Source organism: Calidris pugnax, unplaced genomic scaffold, assembly GCF_001431845.1.
Source record: "Calidris pugnax isolate Ruff unplaced genomic scaffold, ASM143184v1 scaffold188, whole genome shotgun sequence".
In the NCBI taxonomy this organism is placed as follows: domain Eukaryota; kingdom Metazoa; phylum Chordata; class Aves; order Charadriiformes; family Scolopacidae; genus Calidris; species Calidris pugnax.
Genome location: NW_015091257.1, coordinates 3,254,762 through 3,274,753, shown reverse-complemented (window position 1 = coordinate 3,274,753; position 19,992 = coordinate 3,254,762). Strand labels below are relative to the sequence as shown.

At 41.0% G+C, this 19,992-nt stretch overlaps 1 protein-coding gene across 1 annotated transcript in view; it reads left to right on the top strand.

Moving 5' to 3' along the window:
• Nucleotides 1–19,111, top strand: part of SLC9A7 (solute carrier family 9, subfamily A (NHE7, cation proton antiporter 7), member 7) — a 40,884-nt gene extending 21,773 nt beyond the window's left edge. The window contains exons 14-17 of the mRNA XM_014960170.1: nucleotides 4,163–4,226; nucleotides 6,751–6,833; nucleotides 10,157–10,262; nucleotides 16,527–19,111. Of these exons, the coding sequence (XP_014815656.1) occupies nucleotides 4,163–4,226; nucleotides 6,751–6,833; nucleotides 10,157–10,262; nucleotides 16,527–16,775 (502 nt within the window). The 3' untranslated portion in view covers nucleotides 16,776–19,111. The remainder of the gene's footprint in view (nucleotides 1–4,162; nucleotides 4,227–6,750; nucleotides 6,834–10,156; nucleotides 10,263–16,526) is intronic.
• The last annotated feature ends 881 nt before the right edge of the window (nucleotides 19,112–19,992 follow it).

Below are 19,992 nucleotides of genomic sequence, written 5' to 3'. Positions count from 1 at the left end.
TGTCAACCACTCCCTACCACACTGTTTAAATTACTGAATTATACACAGGATTCCATTTATGTCATATCTGAGTAACTGCTCTCCTACCTGTGATGCTGGAGTTGTAGCTGTAGAGTAAGGCCCAAGAAGGTCAGGAGTCAGTTAAGAGCAGAAAACCAGTGCTTTGGTATTGAGTGTTAGGAGCTCAATGATAGTCCCTTTGCTATTACAGAGCTCTTAAAGGGCGAAAAGCCTTTTATGCCTTAAAAACAAAACAAAAAAAAACTTTAGTTGGAGAGGAGTGAAGCAATATACTTACATTGGATTAATTTTTACTGTAGCATGGTCATGTCTACAGATTCCAGTAAACTTCCCAAGGCAGAAATAAAAATGGCTGAACTTTACGTACTGGTGACTATCTGTACTGAAGTACTAAGTTATCTATCAAATACCAAGTGGATGCCAATGGGTGAACTAGATGGGTTTTTTTTTTTTTTTTCAACAGTTTTGGGATATATATGCGTTGTTATAGCTGAAAGACTGCTCATGTTCTTCATCTGACATCTGCTTTTTAGGAGTCACTTAATTAAATTGCTACTGTACGCCCTCAGGGAATCCACACACAACTGCTGCAATGGGCTTTCAGAAAGGATGGAGTGGAAAACGAAGGTGCTTGCTGGTGTCTGCAGTGCCCTGGCCTTGGCTGTCCTGCAGCTGATGTGCCCCTGAATCCCCTTGACGTAGACTATACCTTTTCAAGAAAACACTGTTTTTAGCCCAAGCTTGCTCACCTGCCTTTCTGCTAGAGGGTTTGAGCAAAATACCAGTCATTAGCGAGGCTACCCTCTCTGTGCCCCTGATCTCTGAGAGGAGAGCTGAGTAAATCAATCCAGTAACAATTTTTCTTAATTTAAAAGCTGGTTAAATAAATAAGAACTGACACTAGCCCTTACAGCACATTTAAATTATGGGAAACTATTTTTAAATGTACTTAAGGATGTGAGATGGATGGTTTTTTGTCTTTTAACCACCAGAAAAAAAATTGTTGAAGGCATACATGCATCAGCTTTACTTGTACTTTTAATTATGGAAGAAGTTAAGTAAGGATGAAATAACTAAATGTCTTCTGAATCTCTCTTTGCTGTAAAGAAGGTTGGGAGAGACTTGACTGGTTTTTGGTAGTGTTTTGTTTCAGCTGATAAAGATGAGACTTTCTTTGAAATTTGAGGGCAGGGCCTGCAAAAACTTGATGGTTGTCTTAAGACCAGGGTGTATATACCCTGGAAACAGATGGACTTGCTACAAAAAAAAAAATCAAGCTTCCTATACAATTCATGCTAGAGTAAAGGATAAGAGGCACAGTATATTGGTTGAAAGATACAAAAAATACTTCTGAATTCAAAACAGTAGTGTATTTTATGTTAATTTGTGGACTGAGGAACACGCTTTGAAACCTGAATGTAAAAAAAAAAAAAAAGTGATTTATAGAAAAGAAGTAATTAGAAATGCTCAAAATATAAATTCACCTGAAGAATAACTTTGAAAAAAAATTTTTAATGGACAAGCCTGTGTCAATGTACTATTTCAATATTGAAAGAAAAGTCTGTAGTAAGAATTTTTTTTTCTAAAAGTTGAACCATTTTAATATAGAAAAGCTTTCTTTTCCTCTTCAGCACAACAGTGAAGCCGAGCACCAGGCCTGTGATGTAGTAGGACTTTTCACTGAACAGTATGGTCAACCTGCTTTGGTCCTTCACTAAGCCCCCTTCCCCTGCCTAAGGGCAGTTAAAATCCCCAAAACAAATGCACAACCTTGTAAGTCAAGTGAAAGCTGAGACATTCTGAAGTGTTTGTTTTTTCCTATGTACTGTGAAATGAATGTGAGAGTTAAAACTATTTAGGGAATGCAAGCTATGTTCATCTTCTGGAACGAGCTTCTTGAATTCCCCGCTCATGTTGCCAGCTGCACAGCTAACGTGAGCATGGTTGCTGTGCACAGTGTGTTGAACCCCCCCAGTGTGCAGCTTTGGAAAACCACAAATCTTTTTTCTTTAATTTTTATTTGTATTTACAAAGGAATGCGCATTATTATATATATTGCCATATTGAGTGGGTTTCCTGATGTTCCTTGTCAGCTTTCTGTATGAGGTTTCATTAGGTAACTAGTTTGTCTGCAGAAAACCCTTGTTATGTCTTCACTGCTTAGTGACAGTGTAAGTGGTGATGTCTAAGCCCTTGTAACCCTTCAGAGCTCTTGTGTGTGGCATTTTATTTTAGCATGTGTTATAATCCAGTACCCCATCTGTCCAGTGTTCCCCTAAACCAGTGAAGCTTTTTAGTCTTGAAGCCGGTCAGTGCCAATGAATTCCCAGGCCAAATGTGCCTAAGGGTTAAGATGACTCTGTATGTGGGAACAGGAAGGGATGAGAAAAGAAAACAGACCCAGGAAAAAATCCAAGCAGGGGACTGGGTCAGCACTGGCCCTATATGAGGCTGCTGCAGCCTGTCTTAAAGTGGCCTTCTGGATTTTTCCCTGATTTGGGGCCTGAGACTGGCCATGAGTCCACAAAAGATGACTTAAAGCTTTAATTCGATGGCTACTTTTCTTCTTCTAATACTCTATTAGAAAGTGCTGCCCTGCAAGTTATTTGGAGCCCTTCCTAGTTTGATCTGTGCCATCTTCTGTGTCAAAAGGTAAATCATGTTCAGGTCACTGCTTGCCTGGGGACACACAAATGATATGGCCTGACCAGCGAGGTTCTGTTGGTTTCTGGTGATCCTCAGGGATGTTGCGTAAACACTGTGGCTAGAAATAGCTGACAAAAAGTCTATATAAAAAAAAAATCACACTAAACTAGCCCAGTCCCTTCCAGAAGAGGGGAAATGAAGAAGTTAGCCATTTCAGACAACATGTTTTTGTTATTGCGTGCATTTTCCTATGCTTATTATGCAACGTGGTAGGACTGAAACACAATGCATTTGAGACTGACAGTCTTACTTAACGCTTGAGGCTGGAGGTCTACAGGAGAGGACAGCGATTAAGGCGTGAATAGGATTTAAAACTAGCAAGGTCTAATTTAACAAGTAGCTACCCCCAAAACAGACCAGAAAAACCTGAAGATAATTAGGATCCTTGAAGACAAGGATTAAATACCCATCTCGGATAGGAGCACTATGTGAAAGGATGGTTCAGTAATAAGATGCTTGCTAACTGTGCAAAAGTGAGTAGACTGTTTCTTATTGACATATTATTCTGTAATCATCCACCATCTCATGAGGCAGACTCTCCCTCACTCAGGTGGGAGGCTGGACTGGACAGACTTCTTGTTCATACACTGTGGCTGTGTTGTGTTAGGTGAATGAAACTTGCAGCAAATCAATATTATGAGCCTTTATAAAGTAGTTTTGTCGCTTCAAGCCATAAATTAAAAGGATGGTTCAGTAATAAGATGCTTGCTAACTGTGCAAAAGTGAGTAGACTGTTTCTTATTGACATATTATTCTGTAATCATCCACCATCTCATGAGGCAGACTCTCCCTCACTCAGGTGGGAGGCTGGACTGGACAGACTTCTTGTTCATACACTGTGGCTGTGTTGTGTTAGGTGAATGAAACTTGCAGCAAATCAATATTATGAGCCTTTATAAAGTATTTTTGTTGCTTCAAGCCATGAATTAAAACTTGGGGAGGGGTGTGTGGCTTTTTAAAAATCATATATTTGAACCATTCTGAGGCCTGTCTGGCAGCTAAGTTATTTGCTGTATCAAATATTTAGGCTGGGCTTATCCTTAGTCTGTGGTTTCTTGCTGCATCATCAGGGATGATGATGATGAACATCTGGGATGTTCTCCACTGAAGAGGATGTCACCCACAGTTCACCTTTTAAACCAAAAATATTATTTGCCAGTGTCCCAAAAGAATTGGCAACGAAGGTAAGCAGTTGATGTTTGGACGGAGTTAAAGCTGTTATCTACAGGTAGTTGCTGCTTGAGTGAAGAAGTTTCTTATCTATAGCTATGTAACTGCAGGGGAATAAGGGACAGCTCTTCTTCAAACTATTATAACCTCTCTGAATGCAGCTTTGCTGGGTGCTTAAAGTGCTTTTAAAATACATTCTGCCAAACTTACAGCATTTGCAACCCTCAGTAACACCACTTGCTTTGTTTTCCTAATGTTTCTGTAGGGTTGGGGTTGACCCAGATCAGGATCCTCCACCTACTAATGACAGCTTTCAAGTCTTACAAGGAGTAAGTAATGACATAACTTCTCTATTAGGCTCATCTTATTTTATAACTAAGATAAGGAATTGCAGGGGCTACGTGCATGGATAAAACCTCGCTCTCTTAGCTGTTAAGTCAGTCATGCATTTATAATGCTCAAGCAATGCCCACCAAAAAAACATTCTGTGGCATTGGCTTTTATGCTGCAGTGTTTGTTTTTGTGTAAATGTGTACATATATAAGGCATCAGAAATCTTGCCAAACCTACTAATACATTCTGTTTAACAATGTGCTTTCCTTTTCCCCCACCCACTCAATGTGCTTGCTTTTAACGCGCTACGGGATAAACAGTCCTCCCCAAGACCAACCCAGAGGTAATCCTCTTGGCGTCTGTGTTCAATAATTGATACCAAATTTTGGCCCTTGGACTTGCTTAGAATCAAAGATTAAGTTTGCTAATCTGATATCAGCTCCTGTATACTGTACCACAACCCAGCTGGATCTTGTCTGTACTACCTGCTACCTGTACGAGGGGAAAAGGAGTGCTGGCAATTTGTCATTTATGTTCAGCAAACAGTTGCTGTGAATATTTATTGCAACTTTCTATGCATCAGTACCAACCCAAGAGTTGACTTTTTCCCCTGAAATATGCTACTGGTGAACAAGGCTATCAAAAGAATGTTGTTCATAACAAAAATTTCAGTTTTCCTCGTCTATAAACTGAGTGAATTCACAGGAGGAATGAAAGGTCTGGGGAAAAAAACAAACCACCCAACACTTCCAGAGGCTTAACTGGGAGCTTCCTCTGTCCAGACCTTAGTTTACACTCTCCCAGAGTACTGCTTGACACTAATTCTTCAGTAGCACAGCTGGTTGCTACGTAGGAACCTGCTAGAGGAAGCTGGATGACAGGGAAGACAGACGACTTTGGACCCAGAGGATGCTTAGGGTGAAAGAGTGTGAATTCTGCTTTGTAAACCCTGGGCTGTATGATGCTGGTGTTCAGGCTGGTCAGATACACGCGTGGGATACCTGCTGTATTTGGGATCAGCTTTCCTATTAGTGGTTTATGTCATCTGGTTGTGTGTGTGTGGGTCACAGGATGTACAGATAAGAGTTACTTGGCTCAGGAAGCATCTTTTTCATTGCAGAAACTGCATTAATCATCACTTTGTTCTTTGTAGAAGCCTGTGTCCAGCACCCAAAATAGATTCTGAAATGGTGGGTGTGGGTACCAAAATGGGCTGAACTTGGTTTTGTGTCTGTCTGGGAACAACCAGAGGGCCGGGCCTTACAAACACCTTTTACAATGAAGGTCATGGTTACTGCAGAAAGCCAAGGTTAGGAAGTGGTATCGTGATGAGGTGGCTTTGGCCAGTTCAGACTGAGCTTGTCAGTATTTGAGGAACTGCTTTAGCAGGAAACAGGGCATGGGTATTCTGTTCTCATTCAGTGTCTGGGTGGAAATATCTTGTTTGCTTTTTTCCCATGTAAACATAAAGCACTTACCCATTTGTTTCCCTCTTTAGCTGTGCATTGCATTCCTAATGGAGTCCATTAGTCAGTTCCCTTTGGATTCCTCTTTCTTTCACTGAGCCAAGATTAGCAACATGTCACAGTTAAAGAAAATATATCATTTGGGAAGGGGAGGGAGTGAAAATGTACTGAGCTTTAACTCTTGGTGGATCATGGATATTTTTTTTTTCAGATCAGAATTACACAGGGCAATCCTGTCTCATTCTTTTCCAGTAGTTTGGAGAATGATTCATACAAGGCATCCTCACTTCATCTGTTTTCCTGTGTTTAACTTTGGCCTCTGGCCAAAAGAAAAAACAAAACCAAAACACCCAAAAACCCAAACAGTTACAAAAGTAAAAACAAATGCAGCTGCAGACCAGCTGGTGGGGGGACTTTGCAGCACAGCTAGTAAAGGCATTATATTTAACACTGTTAGCACTTATGAAATTTGCATGACTTTCCTCAGTTGTGATTTTATATGGGTTAAGCATGCTTCTTTTAAGTGTGATTTATTTCATCACGGTTGTGAGAGTTTATCAGGTATGGTAAATTCCCTTTCTCTTCCAAGGAAGCAATAGGCTTAAGGAAAGAACATTAAATAGACCTAGAGTTAAGGAAGCCAACAGAGCAATGAATAGGGATCAGTCTGGATTATTCCAGTGCATTTATTTGGGGAGGGGGATGGGAATGAGACATCAATGAGGCTTATTTGTCACTTTTATAGTTATTTCTGTATACATTACCCCATTGACTGTACAATAAGCTTTTAGACTCAAGGGAACCTGGTGGTAGGGGGCTCGTTAAGGCAACTTGAGGGCAACGCAGAGAGTTTGCTGCTTCTCTGCAATCATTTCTGGTCTTTCTAGGGATAGTAACCTCAGCTTTCTTCTGCAGTATAAGCAGAGTATTGAAGTATTTTGGCTTTTTTTTTTTTGTTGGACAGGCCACTGTAATCTGAATGATTGGAATGTGTGATTTGGTTGGGGTTTTTTTCTGCCTGAAATAATCAAATGTGTTTTTATCTTCTTTTTAGGATGGCCCAGATTCTGAAAGAAGGAACAGGACAAAGCAGGAAAGTGCTTGGCTCTTCAGGCTATGGTATAGCTTTGACCATAAGTATCCTTTTGAAGACACAGGGATGAAATGTTTGCCTCTGCCTTTCCATGTAACCATATGTAGCCTTAAGCACTTGAGAGTCAAGTGAGAAAGATCAAGTATTTGACAGGTTCAAGGAGTAGAACTGAAGCTTGAACTTGCTGACTCAGAAGATGGACCTTTCCTTTCTCTAATGCATGGTATGTCACCCTTGATGGAGAACAGAAACCAGTCAGTTCTAGGAGCTGAAGTTCCTTCCTAAACAGTAAGACAGCCAACTAACTGTTTCAGATCTTCTGTTCTGCTCATAGTACAAACTAGTTTTCTAGTTTATTGTATATGTCTATGCCCTGACTCATTGCTCTGAAGAGTCATCTGTTTCTGTGATGAAGTCATGTATCAGTAATGGGTCCAAAGAGGAAGTTCTGGAACTGAAAATTTTCGTGTGATCCGGCTTATTCCCTTCAGTATATCCAGAACTTCCTCTGGGTGTCAAGGCAGAGAGTGTCCTTGTCTCTATATAGTACTGCATGAACTTTCTGAAGCTGCTATTATACTATTTAGAAAGCCTTATTTAAGCTTTTGAACAATTTTTGTGTAGCTGTCCTGTCTTTCATGCTTGTGTTTTTTTAAATCTATTTAACGTATTCTTAATCAGTATCTCATACAGGTCCCTCCCTCCTTAAGAGCTATATTCACTTAGTGGAAAATGGCAAAAATAATCTTGTGGCCATGGCAAGTCACTTATACCCAGAAATTCAAAGAAGTTTCACTTCTTGATTCCTAGTAATTTTTAAGGCAGTTAAATATACGTAAATACCTGTGACAGGGCCTTAATCTTGTTGAAGCTTGCGTCTGAGAAGTGGGTTGTCTCACTGAGGTTTTGACCCTTGAGTGAGGAGAGATCGTTGGCCTGGCTGGAGCACAGTAGTTTCCTTCCATGCCTTGTGCAGCAGGATTTCCCACCCAGGGATAGTGTTGAAATCCTTCAGATCCTAATAGCACCTGCACGTTCAGGATAAAATCTGCTTGTGACTGATGCTTTCAGATGCAGTAGTATTGGGCCTAAGCCCAGATGGGAGCGTATGTGCTAGTTTAAAAAATCATAAATCTTAGTAATTTCAAGTTAACCCTTTTTGAGTTGTAGTGGCTGGTTTCAAAGTGTACGGAGGTCAGTTTTCATTATTTATAAAAACCAAGCAAAAAAACTTCTGTGGTAAGAGCACAGAAGGATCTGGCTGTGGCTGACTGCTTCTTTTTTGTCTTTTTAAGAAGGAAGCAGAGCTATCCTCTTCCCCTGCCTTTACAAAAGGGATGTGCCTGATGAAATAAAAGGAGTAGCTGGCAATGCTGACTTCCCCTTGGCTGACGATGGCACAAGTGCAGTTCCCAGCAGCTGCAGCAAGGGTGGGGGGGAGTGCTAGGTGAAAATTATAGCTTAATTAGATGTTCCACAGAAACTTAAAGGATGCTGATAGTGCATTTGCTTTCTCCGTGGTGACTAGCAATCTTTAGGGAAGGTTTCTGTGAAGTTTGTGCCAAGGAGACTGATACCCAGAGGCAGAACTTTCTTATTGTATCTTAGAAGTAAAATTCTGCTCCTTTTGTTGCAAGGAGGTATTTAGATAAACATTGGCTGGGTGGCCTTAAATTGCACGGAAAGAATGATCTTCAGAATTGCCACCTCTATAGCCGTGGCAATGCCCAAATATTTTTTGCTGATGCACTCACTCGGTTTGTGGGCAGAAAGGCAGATTGTCTCAAAATTCACCCTTTGCAATGGAACTGAACTTGGAAAAGGTGCAAATAAGATGCGCTTGGCAGTGTGCTCCAACACTGGCTATTGCCTGCAGAGCTCTGTGTGGGTGGAAAACCGGGAACTTCATTCCTGTGGAACACAGACTTCATTTAGTGTCATGGGCTGTGCTCTGGGTTCACCCACAATTGTTAAACATGAAGAAAACTGCAACTTTGAAGTACCAGATGTCTTTCACTGGGTTGTTTTGTTATGGCCCGAGACTGTGGGCCTGTCTGCCACAGGGCACCAGAGAGGCTGGTAAGTTAGTGTAAGGAGGAAGAGTTTCTTTCTTTCCAGGACTGGGTGTAGCCACACTGAGTGGGAGTGGGAAGGAGGAAATATAACTCTGCAGTGGCAAAATCACATCATTATATGCTCAAGTAAACATGCTATGCCAGGCTCTGCTAAAGGGGAGGGATACATCTTTGCTAAAACAGTCCTTTATTTTTAACTTCCTCTTTCCTCCCAGAACCTGATCTGTTGAGAGCAACAGGGAGTGTTATATTTCACAAAAGGACTTGATTCTCTCTCTGATTAGAGGCCTGAGAAAGTAACTAGAATACCCACAATATATATTTATGTGTAACCACACTGAAAAAAAAAAAATCAACCACCCACGAAAACAAAAGCGCAAATAAACCAAAAAACCTTCTGCTCCTGATTTCAGACAGTGTTTGGAAGTCTTAGCACTTTCCTCCTGAGCTCAGTTCTTGTGCCAGTCAAGATCAGTACACTGCTCTGCAGCAGGGACACCTTTTTTTCACTCCTGAGCATTTCCTCAGGCTTGTTGTCAGTCTGGAGCATTAGCCTCAACAAATATGGATTGACCTGGGGGCAGATCTATGAGGAGAGGTGTGAAGGCACCTTCCTTTCCCACCCATGAGCCCCCGTAATGTAATCCTGGTAGCATTGCCCAGGCAGGTGCTTTCCTTCAGTGCTCTGTTGATGTGCTTCTTGCCTTTCTGAGGCTTTGTGAAGCATGTGTATATGCACTGCAGAGGCATCTTTGAGCCTTCCCAGAGTAAGATCTCAGGTTCCATCTCTGTGGCTCAGTCACCAGCTAGCAGTGGACCAGTTCAGGCAGCTGCATTGCTTGGAGGATGTTGGATGTACAGTATTTCTTTATTTCTTTGTGTTAAGCCACATCGGTGCCTCACCTTGTTACCTCTAACTTGCAACCTAAACGCCTTGCTCCCGTCTGCAGAGCAGAAACACCCTTGGACCTCTGCTTGCTGCTTTTGGCTCCAGAGTGCCCAAAAGCTGGAAACATTGCGACTGCTTAAAACTCTGAGAGGTAGCTAGTTCCCTCTGCAGTAAAGAAAATGCATGGGTAAAGAAACTGCCCTCAAAAGGATCAACACAAAAATGTTGGGGGGAGATGTTTTTCTTTTATTTGTTTACAAATGCAGATTTTTTTTTTCAGTGGATGTTAATATACAATTATTGAGCAGCACAGATTAAAGGCAGAACAACATTTATGCACGATTGTCTTTTTATTTTCAATAGTGGTTTTCGAGCACTAATGTGTTTTCCTTAACTCTTTAAGTTATTTAAAACCAATTCTCACTCACAGTGGCCCTCCGTTAACCACAACTCTACCCAGCTGGTGTGGCCTGGTAGCCCACTGCCTGACAAGTCCCCAGGTTTATGATGTAAGTAGAATAACTCAATATTTCTGTGTTTTGTTTTGTTTTTTAAATTAATTTATTTTTCAGCAAACCAGTTTTTCTCTCTTGAAGAAAAAAGGTAGGTATGATGCTCATACTGCAAGAAAGTGCTGGTTTTTCTGGGCAGAGAAGATTTAAAGATACTCTCCCCTGAGGCAACAGCTTCTGTTAGGAGAAATCGGAGGTGATCTTATTGTCAAATAAGTTCATTAAAAAAAATTAACATTTAAGGATGTTGGAAAATTACAGGCCTAGTCAATAAACAAGTTTGGTGAATCATTTCAAAATACTCAGTCCCTTCCCAACACTCTTTGACAAGATTCTTTTCCTGTTACTGTAGGCCTCCTTCAGAGAAGACCTTGACACACTTACCCATGCCAGTAAGAAATCTGGTAGAGCTTCCCTTCATTGTTTCCACTGTGACATTTGAGACCACAATTCAGAAACTCCTAATTGGTTACTTATCTCAGTGCAGCAGGTCACCATGCTGTCTTCACAGCTACGTCTTGCAATAATTAATGCTTCATTCTCCTATTACTCTTGCAGGATCCTGATACATGTCATCCCTATCTGTACAGTGCTTCTGAAATCTACAACTTCTTATGAACTGTTTGTAAATAAAACCACAGTGCTCATGTGGGATCATTCAAATTTGCAGGTTCTCTGGAATGGTAACGCCTTTGCTATGCTCAAGCGGTCTCAGACCAGTTTTCTGTTGATCTTTTCCTAGAAAGTTATAAATTCCACTTGCAATTTTGAACTGCTTCCCTGCGTTTCTTTTTGGTGTCATCAGCATCTTACTTTTACCTGGGAGTAACGTTTCAAAGAAATTTGAAATGTCTGCTTGCCTATTTGGAGCTATTAGTAATGCAAGAAATTGGCCTTGTTCCCATCTTTGCAATGCCACTGGAGATCTTAAAACAGATCTAGGCTTGGGAGGCATCCATCAGACCAATTAGCCTACTTGTGTGTTGCCCATGTGTCTATCTGTGTAAGATCTTACAAGGTGAGTTATCCAGTGACTGAGAATCTAACCAGAGTGAACATGCGAACTTCAGCTTTCGTTTTCTCTAACAGCTGGGCTCTTATTTTCTCTTTACTCCTCACTCCTGGCTACTACCACATGTGGAAACTTATTCTTTAATTGGATTGATTCTGTGGCACGCACACCCACTCTCCCTCTTGGGATGTTAACTTCATCACTAAAAGTGCTCACAAGGCTGCACACTTTGTTAAGGTGTATCATGCAGAACCTTCACGTTCTATCGTCTCTTCTTCTTCCTGCTTCAGTGCGTTGCTGTGTTAGAAAGAATATAATTTTAAGATTTTATTTCTAGTTTCTTTTCAAGATTTCTGAACTCTGCAGTTGCTGTATTGCTTTTCATCTCTTTGCATGGCTGGCTTTGCTACAGCACTTGACTACATGATTTTTATTACTGGCTAAAGAGCTGTGGATTCTTTTTGCATCCCTGTTATGTTCAGGTGAAGCAACTAGGAGAGCCATGTCTTTGAGGGGACAGAAATTGCTTGGAATAGTTGGAATAGTTGTACTTTTGGAAGATATTTCCAGGAAAATTGAATGGTACATCTGAGAGAATTAAAGACTGAGGTCTTTGAATTAAACAAGTAAAAATGTCTGTCAATACTCAATATAGCTGGAAAAAAATGTTTCAAAAAGTAGTAGTAAATTCTAGATCTCATTCAGGTGCATGTCTGAGCAGTGATGACATCTACACAGAGAAGAAAGCATACAAGTGTGTGGCTATACTAACTGTATATTTGTGTATTGTTTTCAGCTTTTTTTTGTGTGTTGTTTTTTTTCTCCTCTGGCTTTATTACAACCTTATTTAGAATTCCTTTTCACTTCCGTGAGTGGGAATACATATCTTTAATTAGATGCCAAAGGGGGGTTTTGAATTTTGAAAGTCAAATAATCTTATTACATAGTCCACCTACGACCTATTCCCAAGTATGAGATCATGTCCTCTAAGCTTGAATTTGCATGGTGTACATGTCAGGTTCTGAGTCAGCACACAGGGGAGAGGTACACTGGATTTTTTCCAGAGCTGTCGTTACTCTTCCTCGCTGATGTTCTCCCTTTGACTGTACCACTAGGCTCGCCATTAAGCATTTACCACCCAAAAAGAGTCCAAGTTGGAACTTAAAAGCATGAAAGGCTGCTGAAGGTAGTGTTCAAAATGATACTTTTCACAAATTCACTGCTGTTTTTCTCTCCTGGTGTTATCTTCAGTGCATAACCATTTGGCAGGGCTTTCCAATTTATCCCTAACTAATGTAGGTCACTTTTTTTTTTCTTCCTCTTTGACATGTCTTTTGAAACTTTTAGTAATTCTCTGTTTCGTCAACCCTTTTATCCCATCTGGAAGAAGCACCTGCTTTACCTGACGAAGCAAGCACTCCTGGGGATTTATTTTTTTCTTTTGCTTGCTTCTTCAAGGGTGTATTTTGTCCTACACACTATCCCACCCTCAAGTTGTGCCAGGGTAGGTTCAGGCTGGATATTAGGAAAAATTTTTTCACTGAAAGGGTTCTCAGGCATTGGAATGGGCTGCCCAGGGAGGTGGTTGAGGCACCATCCCCGGAGGTGTTCAGAAGACGGGTTGATGTAGTGCTGGGAGGTATGGTTTAGTGATGATGCTCCTTGTTTGTTGTGTGGGTGTCTATTTTTGTCAGTTAGGTTGACGGTTGGACAAGATGATCTTTAAGGTCCCTTCCAACCTAGAAGATTCTGTGATTCTCTGATTATTTTTCTTGCTTCTTCAGGGGTGTATTTTGTCCTACACGCTATCCCGCCCATTATTTTTCTTTTTATTTGAAAGTTTAGTTCTTGCACCACACATAGTGTGACAACTTGGTATGAAAGTAGAGGGAATCGAATTATTTTTCTAAATATGCAAACCCAGTAAGGAAACTTGATTTGCGGTCTATATAAGTCTTGGAGGAGGTAACTCCCAAAATTGGTAAGAAAACCGTTCAACCGTGCTTCCTCCCTCCCCTTTCTTACTGGTTCCAGCTTCATAGCAAAAAACTGTTTAGTTTCCTTGATGAATTTGAACTCGGCTGAGAAACGGAGGAACTCCAAGAAGAGCATCAGATTTAATGTGTAACATATTTTGCATGCGTAACTACTTCTTGATGGCTTTTGTGTTGGAGCCACAAGATAAGTGACTCCTGATGCGAGTTGTGCCATCCGTGAGGCCTGCGCTGGCCCTGGCCCCAGCAGCGGACGCCGACGCTCTCCGTGTGCGGCCTGTTTCGCGTGGGCTCCTTTCTGCACGGCCTGAGGAGGCGAAAAAGACTGGTTTCATAAGCAGTCACTCTAAATGAGCTTTAGCTGTTTTAACATCTCCGAGCACACCGTTCTTAGGAGCAGGAATAGATTTTACCACAAAGGGGACTGCGAGGTCCCTCAGGGTTATGGGCAGGCAGCACATCAAAGCAAAATTCAGTCTTTGGGAGGGTTTTGGATTGAGGTACGTAGCCAGGCTAGTTTGTCATTTTAAGTCGTGAAGTTCAGACCTATGTTTTTTTGAGTGAATCAAAGCTGCTCCTACAGAACTGTAGGGGATTGCAGAGGCCAGTTTAGGGTTATTCTTGGAAGAATTTCAAGTCTCCAGGGATCTACTTGGATACATTTCCTGTCTTTCTTGAAAGAATTGTTCGTGCTGCATGAGGCACAGTAGGTTTATTCACCCATCCTCCTTGCTTGCAAACGTAGCAAAACCGTATACCACATGGGATTGTTCATGGATGTTCTCTGGGGAAATACAGGAAATAAATTGCCTGCTGCTTCCAGTGCTATTCACAAGTGAAATAAATAAGTGGAACTTGGCTCCTACAAGGCAATGTTTGTTCACAACCTTGAGCGAAAGCTCTGTGTTTTCTCTGGAACTGATGATGTTTACATACATGTAAGTATAGGTTGCAACAAACCAGGGAAGACTGAGTTAGGACTTACCATAGAGCATACAGCCCATTTCACTGAATTTTTAGAGTTGGAAGGGACCATAGAGATCATCTAGTCCCTCTCCTTTCAGTATCGTGCTTCCAAGAGCTTTTCAGCCTTTTGGGGAAGCTCAAGCGTAGTGTGTGTTCTTACCAGTTTGTCATCTGACAGGTGGCTGTGAGGATTTGCTGTTAAATAGCCTGGTGGAGATGCTTTGAGAGCTCTCAGCAGCCGCTTCACGCATGGCCCTGGTGTCACAAAAGCTCCTGGTGTGCTGTGAGCCCTGCCCTCCCCTCCTCGGTGCTTCCCCAAGGGCAGGCACTGTGAAAGGCAACTTGTGAGAGAGCTTCTCAGCTTCTTCAACCTCTTAAAACATAACCAGTCAACAGTCACAAACTGCCTGCTTCTTGCTCATTTTTCTGCTTCTCATCTTTATTTGAATGTCTCTTCTTCAAAAACATCTCATATAGGGATATCAGATTTTCTTAATCGGCCAATTATTTTGAGTACCTTTTTGAATCATCTTGGTCTTGTCCCTCAAGGACACTGTCACTTTCTTGCAATGGAAAGCTTGTAAAGGCTGTTTCTGCCGACTGTAGCTGAACCCTTTAATTTCTGACCTTTTTTTGCTTTTTAAGATAGTGACAGCAGTTCAGTGGTTTCTTTGCAGTCAAAGAAAGCAAGTATCCTAAGCTGTATTTCCTCCTTGAGAACAGTGCTGTCTATCACGCTAACCCTGTCTCTAATAAGCCATGAGAAATTTGGATGCCATAAAGGTTCTGAGAAATTACCGTTCATTCTATGCAGGGCTTGTCTTGCACCTGACACTGAGCAGCACCATTTCTTACCTTAGTTTTGGTAAACTCCTGACACCTCTTCCAATCCTCATTAGTAAAACGTTCTGTATCATCCAGAGGCTTCTGCTGCTTTATTTTTGGCTGATTATCATCCTGAAATAATGACAGGAAGCTTTCCCAGGAAGTTTTATTAAGCCAGGCACTGCATTTTTCATCATGGACAGGTTAACCAGCATTTTCAGTCCAAGCGCTCTGAACTCCTATTCTGCAGTACAGGGAGGGTTTTCTGGTCAGGCTGATCACAGAGATCCTGTCTCGAGTAGCCTGTTGGCCTCCTGCCTTTGCCCAAGTAGAAGAAAATTATGTATTTTGAGAATGTCGCCTGATTGGTGTCCAGCCTACTAAGGGGAACAGCAATACACACACTTAGGTTTCAGCTCTTGCTAATCATGTGGAGCTATTCACATGGGGAAATAATTACTTTTAGTTGCAAGAAAGCAAGCTATAGCACTGCTAGAATTTTCTTCAGATATGAGGAAGCCTCATTTTCTGACCAATTCAGCTGTTTTGCCTTTTATCACAAACATGTTAAACAGGAATGAAACTTGGTACAATTGCTTGCTGTTGTATTATGCTGTGTTGAGAAATGGAGTGTTTTGTTACACTTCGGCAATTTCTCATCTCTGACCATACATTTCATCCCATCTCTGCCAAAATAAATTCACGGGGCTTTGTGAGATACTTTCTTAAATGATTTTGAAAACAAAACATATCAGAGTGAGTTACAAAACGATGAAGCAAGCACTTTCTTGTATCACTCTTTTGTACTTTTATGGCTCAGGAACATTCCTGAAAACTAGATCAAGTAATTTGTTATTTAGTACCAGGTAAGAGTAAGCAAATAGTTTAAAGAATTGTGGTTAGGTTTTGATCTGTAACAAAAATTTGTGGAGGAAACCTTGATTATAAAGAATTTGGCCCTAAGAAAGAAGCAAAATTCTTCCGAATTCCTAAAGAATTTTGGACTCATCCGTTTGCATGAGTCTTTTACTAATGAACTTGACCAATTAGCAACAGATACAACTCTGACTTTGTATCTGGAGTGACTTAATTGTGCTTGGTCACCAGTCTTTTTCCTGTACTGCCGTCTGAGTTGTTGTGCCAAAACCAGTGTATACTGGCTCATCTCTCCCGTACTTCTGGTAAACTTCCAGTGCTATTAAATCCCTAGTTACTGGTTTCATAATCTAGTTCTTAGATTCGGCTCCCCCTGCTCTCTCCACAAAGCAGTAGTTATACAGGGAGCAGTAAGCTGATTTGCAAACATTGGGTTCAAGGATATTTTTAACACTTCTTAAGGTGGAACGTTACCACTTACTGCTTCTGTATTGACATGTAGGTAAACTCTTCTGTGATTACCTTCTTTGCAAAGACTTTGCAAAGACTTTGCAAAGACAAAGATTTTTTTTTTGTTTTGTTTTCCAGAATCAAGAACAGCTTAGAGAAGAGGATTCTGATTTTATTCTGAATGATGGTGACCTCACTGTGACATACGGTGATACAACAATAACTGCAAATGGTTCTTCTGGCCCCCATACAGCTACCACTAGCCTTGACGGCAGGAGAACAAAAAGTAGTTCAGAGGAAGCACTGGAACGTGATTTGGGAGCAGCAGATCATGAAGTTACAACCAGGGGCACCCGGCTTGTGTTTCCTCTGGAAGACAATGCATGATTACTGACTCAGTAAAAAATAACTCTTTGCTATGTGGATGGATCAAGGAAGACTGCAGGCCACTGTGTCACTTGAGGTGGGGATGTTTATTTAAACAAGTTAACGTGTGTAAGTGGTTTTACTAGGGTCTGAAGATGTCACCTGTTGTTTTTTTTTTACTCAAGATGCTGACAGTGGGGTTTTCTAAATGTCTGAAAATAGACGAATGAGAAAACTGGTCCTTCTCCTCTTCTCAACTGCATATTGAATCCAAGTATAACTAGCATGCTGCAATGGTCCTGGTCAGCTGCAGCACCTCTCTCTGAAGAGAGGTATGTCAAAACGTTGTCATAGACCTGAGCTTGTCTTGGCTTAGCTTGGGAATGTGGAAGAAGAAATATAAAACCTGGTAATTATTATGAGATCTAAAAAGATGTGTGTGTGTATCTGAATGTGGAGAGACCCGTTGTTAACTCCTCTCGTGAGGCTGAGGAAACTGTAAAGTAAAAGGGGACAGTGTGCATTAGGACTACAGGTGCATGAATGCAAGACTCTGTGGGGAATCCATTACTCTGAACTGTACTTCATGTATTTCAGGAAAAAAAAAAGGGAAAAGAAGATTTCCCCACTGGTCACATGTTTAAATAGGAAGGCAGTGAGAGCCACTTGTCCCTTTAGCTTTGGGCAACTTGACTATTGCTATTAGCCTAACTTACAGTGCCTCAAAAGAAAAACATCCAGCTTCCTGTGGTCTGTGATGTCCCTGACCCGACACAAGCCCGGAGCCAGGCACTCTTGGGTAGAACTCATGAGGTAAAACTTTCTCTCCCTTGTGGTTCTTAAAATCAGATGAAGATAGTTGGAAACTTATCTTGGGCTGGGGAAAACAGCAGGTAAGAGGAGGAGGGGGAAGAGATGAGAGGAGAGAGAGAGAGGCAGTATTGAACTTGCATGGAACCATGAGGTTTCATATTGCTCAGAAGAATCCATGGACTCTGCTTACAGTTCTTGTGTGTGATAAACAGCAAACATCTAATTAAACAGACAAACAAATACTACTGGCTTTACCATTTGTGACTGTCCTAAAAGAAAGGTGTTTACTCTTGTTCTCTTTTGCAGAGTAGATGTGACAGTTCAGTGGGGCATTGCACAACAACATAGAAGCTACAGAAGTGATGAGCTGTAGTATCATCTTAAATGTGAAAAGGGAAAACTCTTTGCCTAGTATTTAGCCCACTCACACGTAGGCTAGCTTTAACTTAGCGCTAAATGCTTTTTAATTTCCCTATGAGGAGGTATCATTGTCTCTGCCAATAGCTGAAGAACTTAGGCTTGGAAGAGCAGTTCAGCTATTCAAAGCATGCTGAAACGGGATTTCATTCTCATGTCTCAAAAGGTTTATTTTTTTAAAGAGTTCTGTGGCCCCCTAATGTGTTGTAATACCAGTTTGTCTAAACAGTGTGGTTTTCTTGCTTCCATTTCAGTTGTTCCTCCCATAAAATTGTGTGTGAGTAAATACCCACTCTGTTTTTCCTTAACTATTAAACTTAACGGGCTAACTTCAGTACCAGAACTTACTGCTGCAGAGAAGCATTGCGGTCACGTTGTCTAGTCTGCTTTCTTTCAAATGTGTTCTCTAACGAGCGATCTACCTCCTTGTCTGTCCCTCCAGTGTCAATTTGTAAAGGGCATTGATCTGTATTGACTGTCTGACATTAGTAAGAAAAGAGACATGAGGAAACCAGAGGGCTTTTTTGTGGGAAAACTGAAAGAGCAATACAGTCTGAGCTCTGTTCTTACATGGGGACAAGTAAGAAACCCCAATGAAGATCTCTGAGCCCAACAGTTCAGTTCTCCTCTCCTTTCATGGAAGACAAAGCAAATAATGATGTCCATGCTATTTATATTGTTTACATGGCTTGGAAATTTTTTTATTTTGTTTATTTAATTGCTCTGAAACTACAAAAAGTAGCTTCCACCTAAATTCAAAAGAAAGCAATCGTATTAATTTTGGACAAGTCTTTGGGACCTATGCTGTCAATGCTGAGTGAGGACTTGAGACTTCTACAACAATTAGGAATTATTAGCTGAATCACGTGAACCAAATTTGGCATTGAGACAGTGAAACTTACCCAAAATAAGTGGACTTAACCCAGTGAGGCACATCTCTACATGAAGCTTGAAGCTGAAGCTCACCAAATCACTTGGGCTGAAAAAACAGAGCCTTCTGCAGAGAGAGATCTGTTCTCTGGAAGAAAGATCAGGTACAGATTTTGGAAGTAGAATTTCTGTTTCATTAGCTTCCTCAGGAAGACTGAATCTCTTGAAAACATCAATAAACCATCTCTGTGCAGATACTTCTTGGTCTGTGTTTTTACTTCCCGTAGCAAAAATATACAATTGAACGAAGTCCACCAGTAACCCCAAAATGTGGTTGTGAAAGAGCAGCCAAACTTCACGGATCATTGGTGAGAGGTGAGGAATGTAATAGTCTAACTTCACATTCAAAAATTACTAAAATGCTTATCCAGTGCAGTGAGGAGAGGCCCATATACACAAGCTTGATTTTTGTTCGTATTTTTCAACAATGAATTTTATTCCTTGATTTTTTAAATCTATTTTTCATTTTAACTCTTCTTCCAAAATTGGACTTCACTGTCAACAAAACTTAAGCTAAAACGTCTAGCCTCTTCTTCCTCCTGACACTGATCCTTGTACCAAATTCCCAAGGGGCTCCTTTACTGAAAAAGTGAGAAAAACAAAAAAGGCCAACGCTTCCTTGTCCTGAGACACTGAATGGCTCCTTTCTTGTGTCTGCCCTTCTGAAAGAATAGTTTAATATTTTCAATCCCTTTCCATTAAGATCCTGAGCTGGCAAGAACTTGACCAAACTATACCAGCAGATACCTATTTTTCTTATAAATGTGTTGTGAGGTTTTGAATAGAAACCACAGACTGTAATGAACAGCAATTGATACATATTAACATCCTCTTCAAATTGAAAAAAAAAAATATCTGTAAGATGATGGTCTTCACTGAAAGAAGTATTGCTCTACTAGCATAGGCTGTTGCAGCTGCTGTGGCTGCCCTGGTACCTGGGGCTGAGTGATTTCTCCTTGCAGTTTTTTTTGCTTGCTGTGTCGTCAACTTACTGCTGAAAATCTTTACCTGAAGTTGCCAAGGAATCTGCTAACTTCGGGCCCTGCACAATGGCAAAAAGAAGTCCCTAATCTTATTT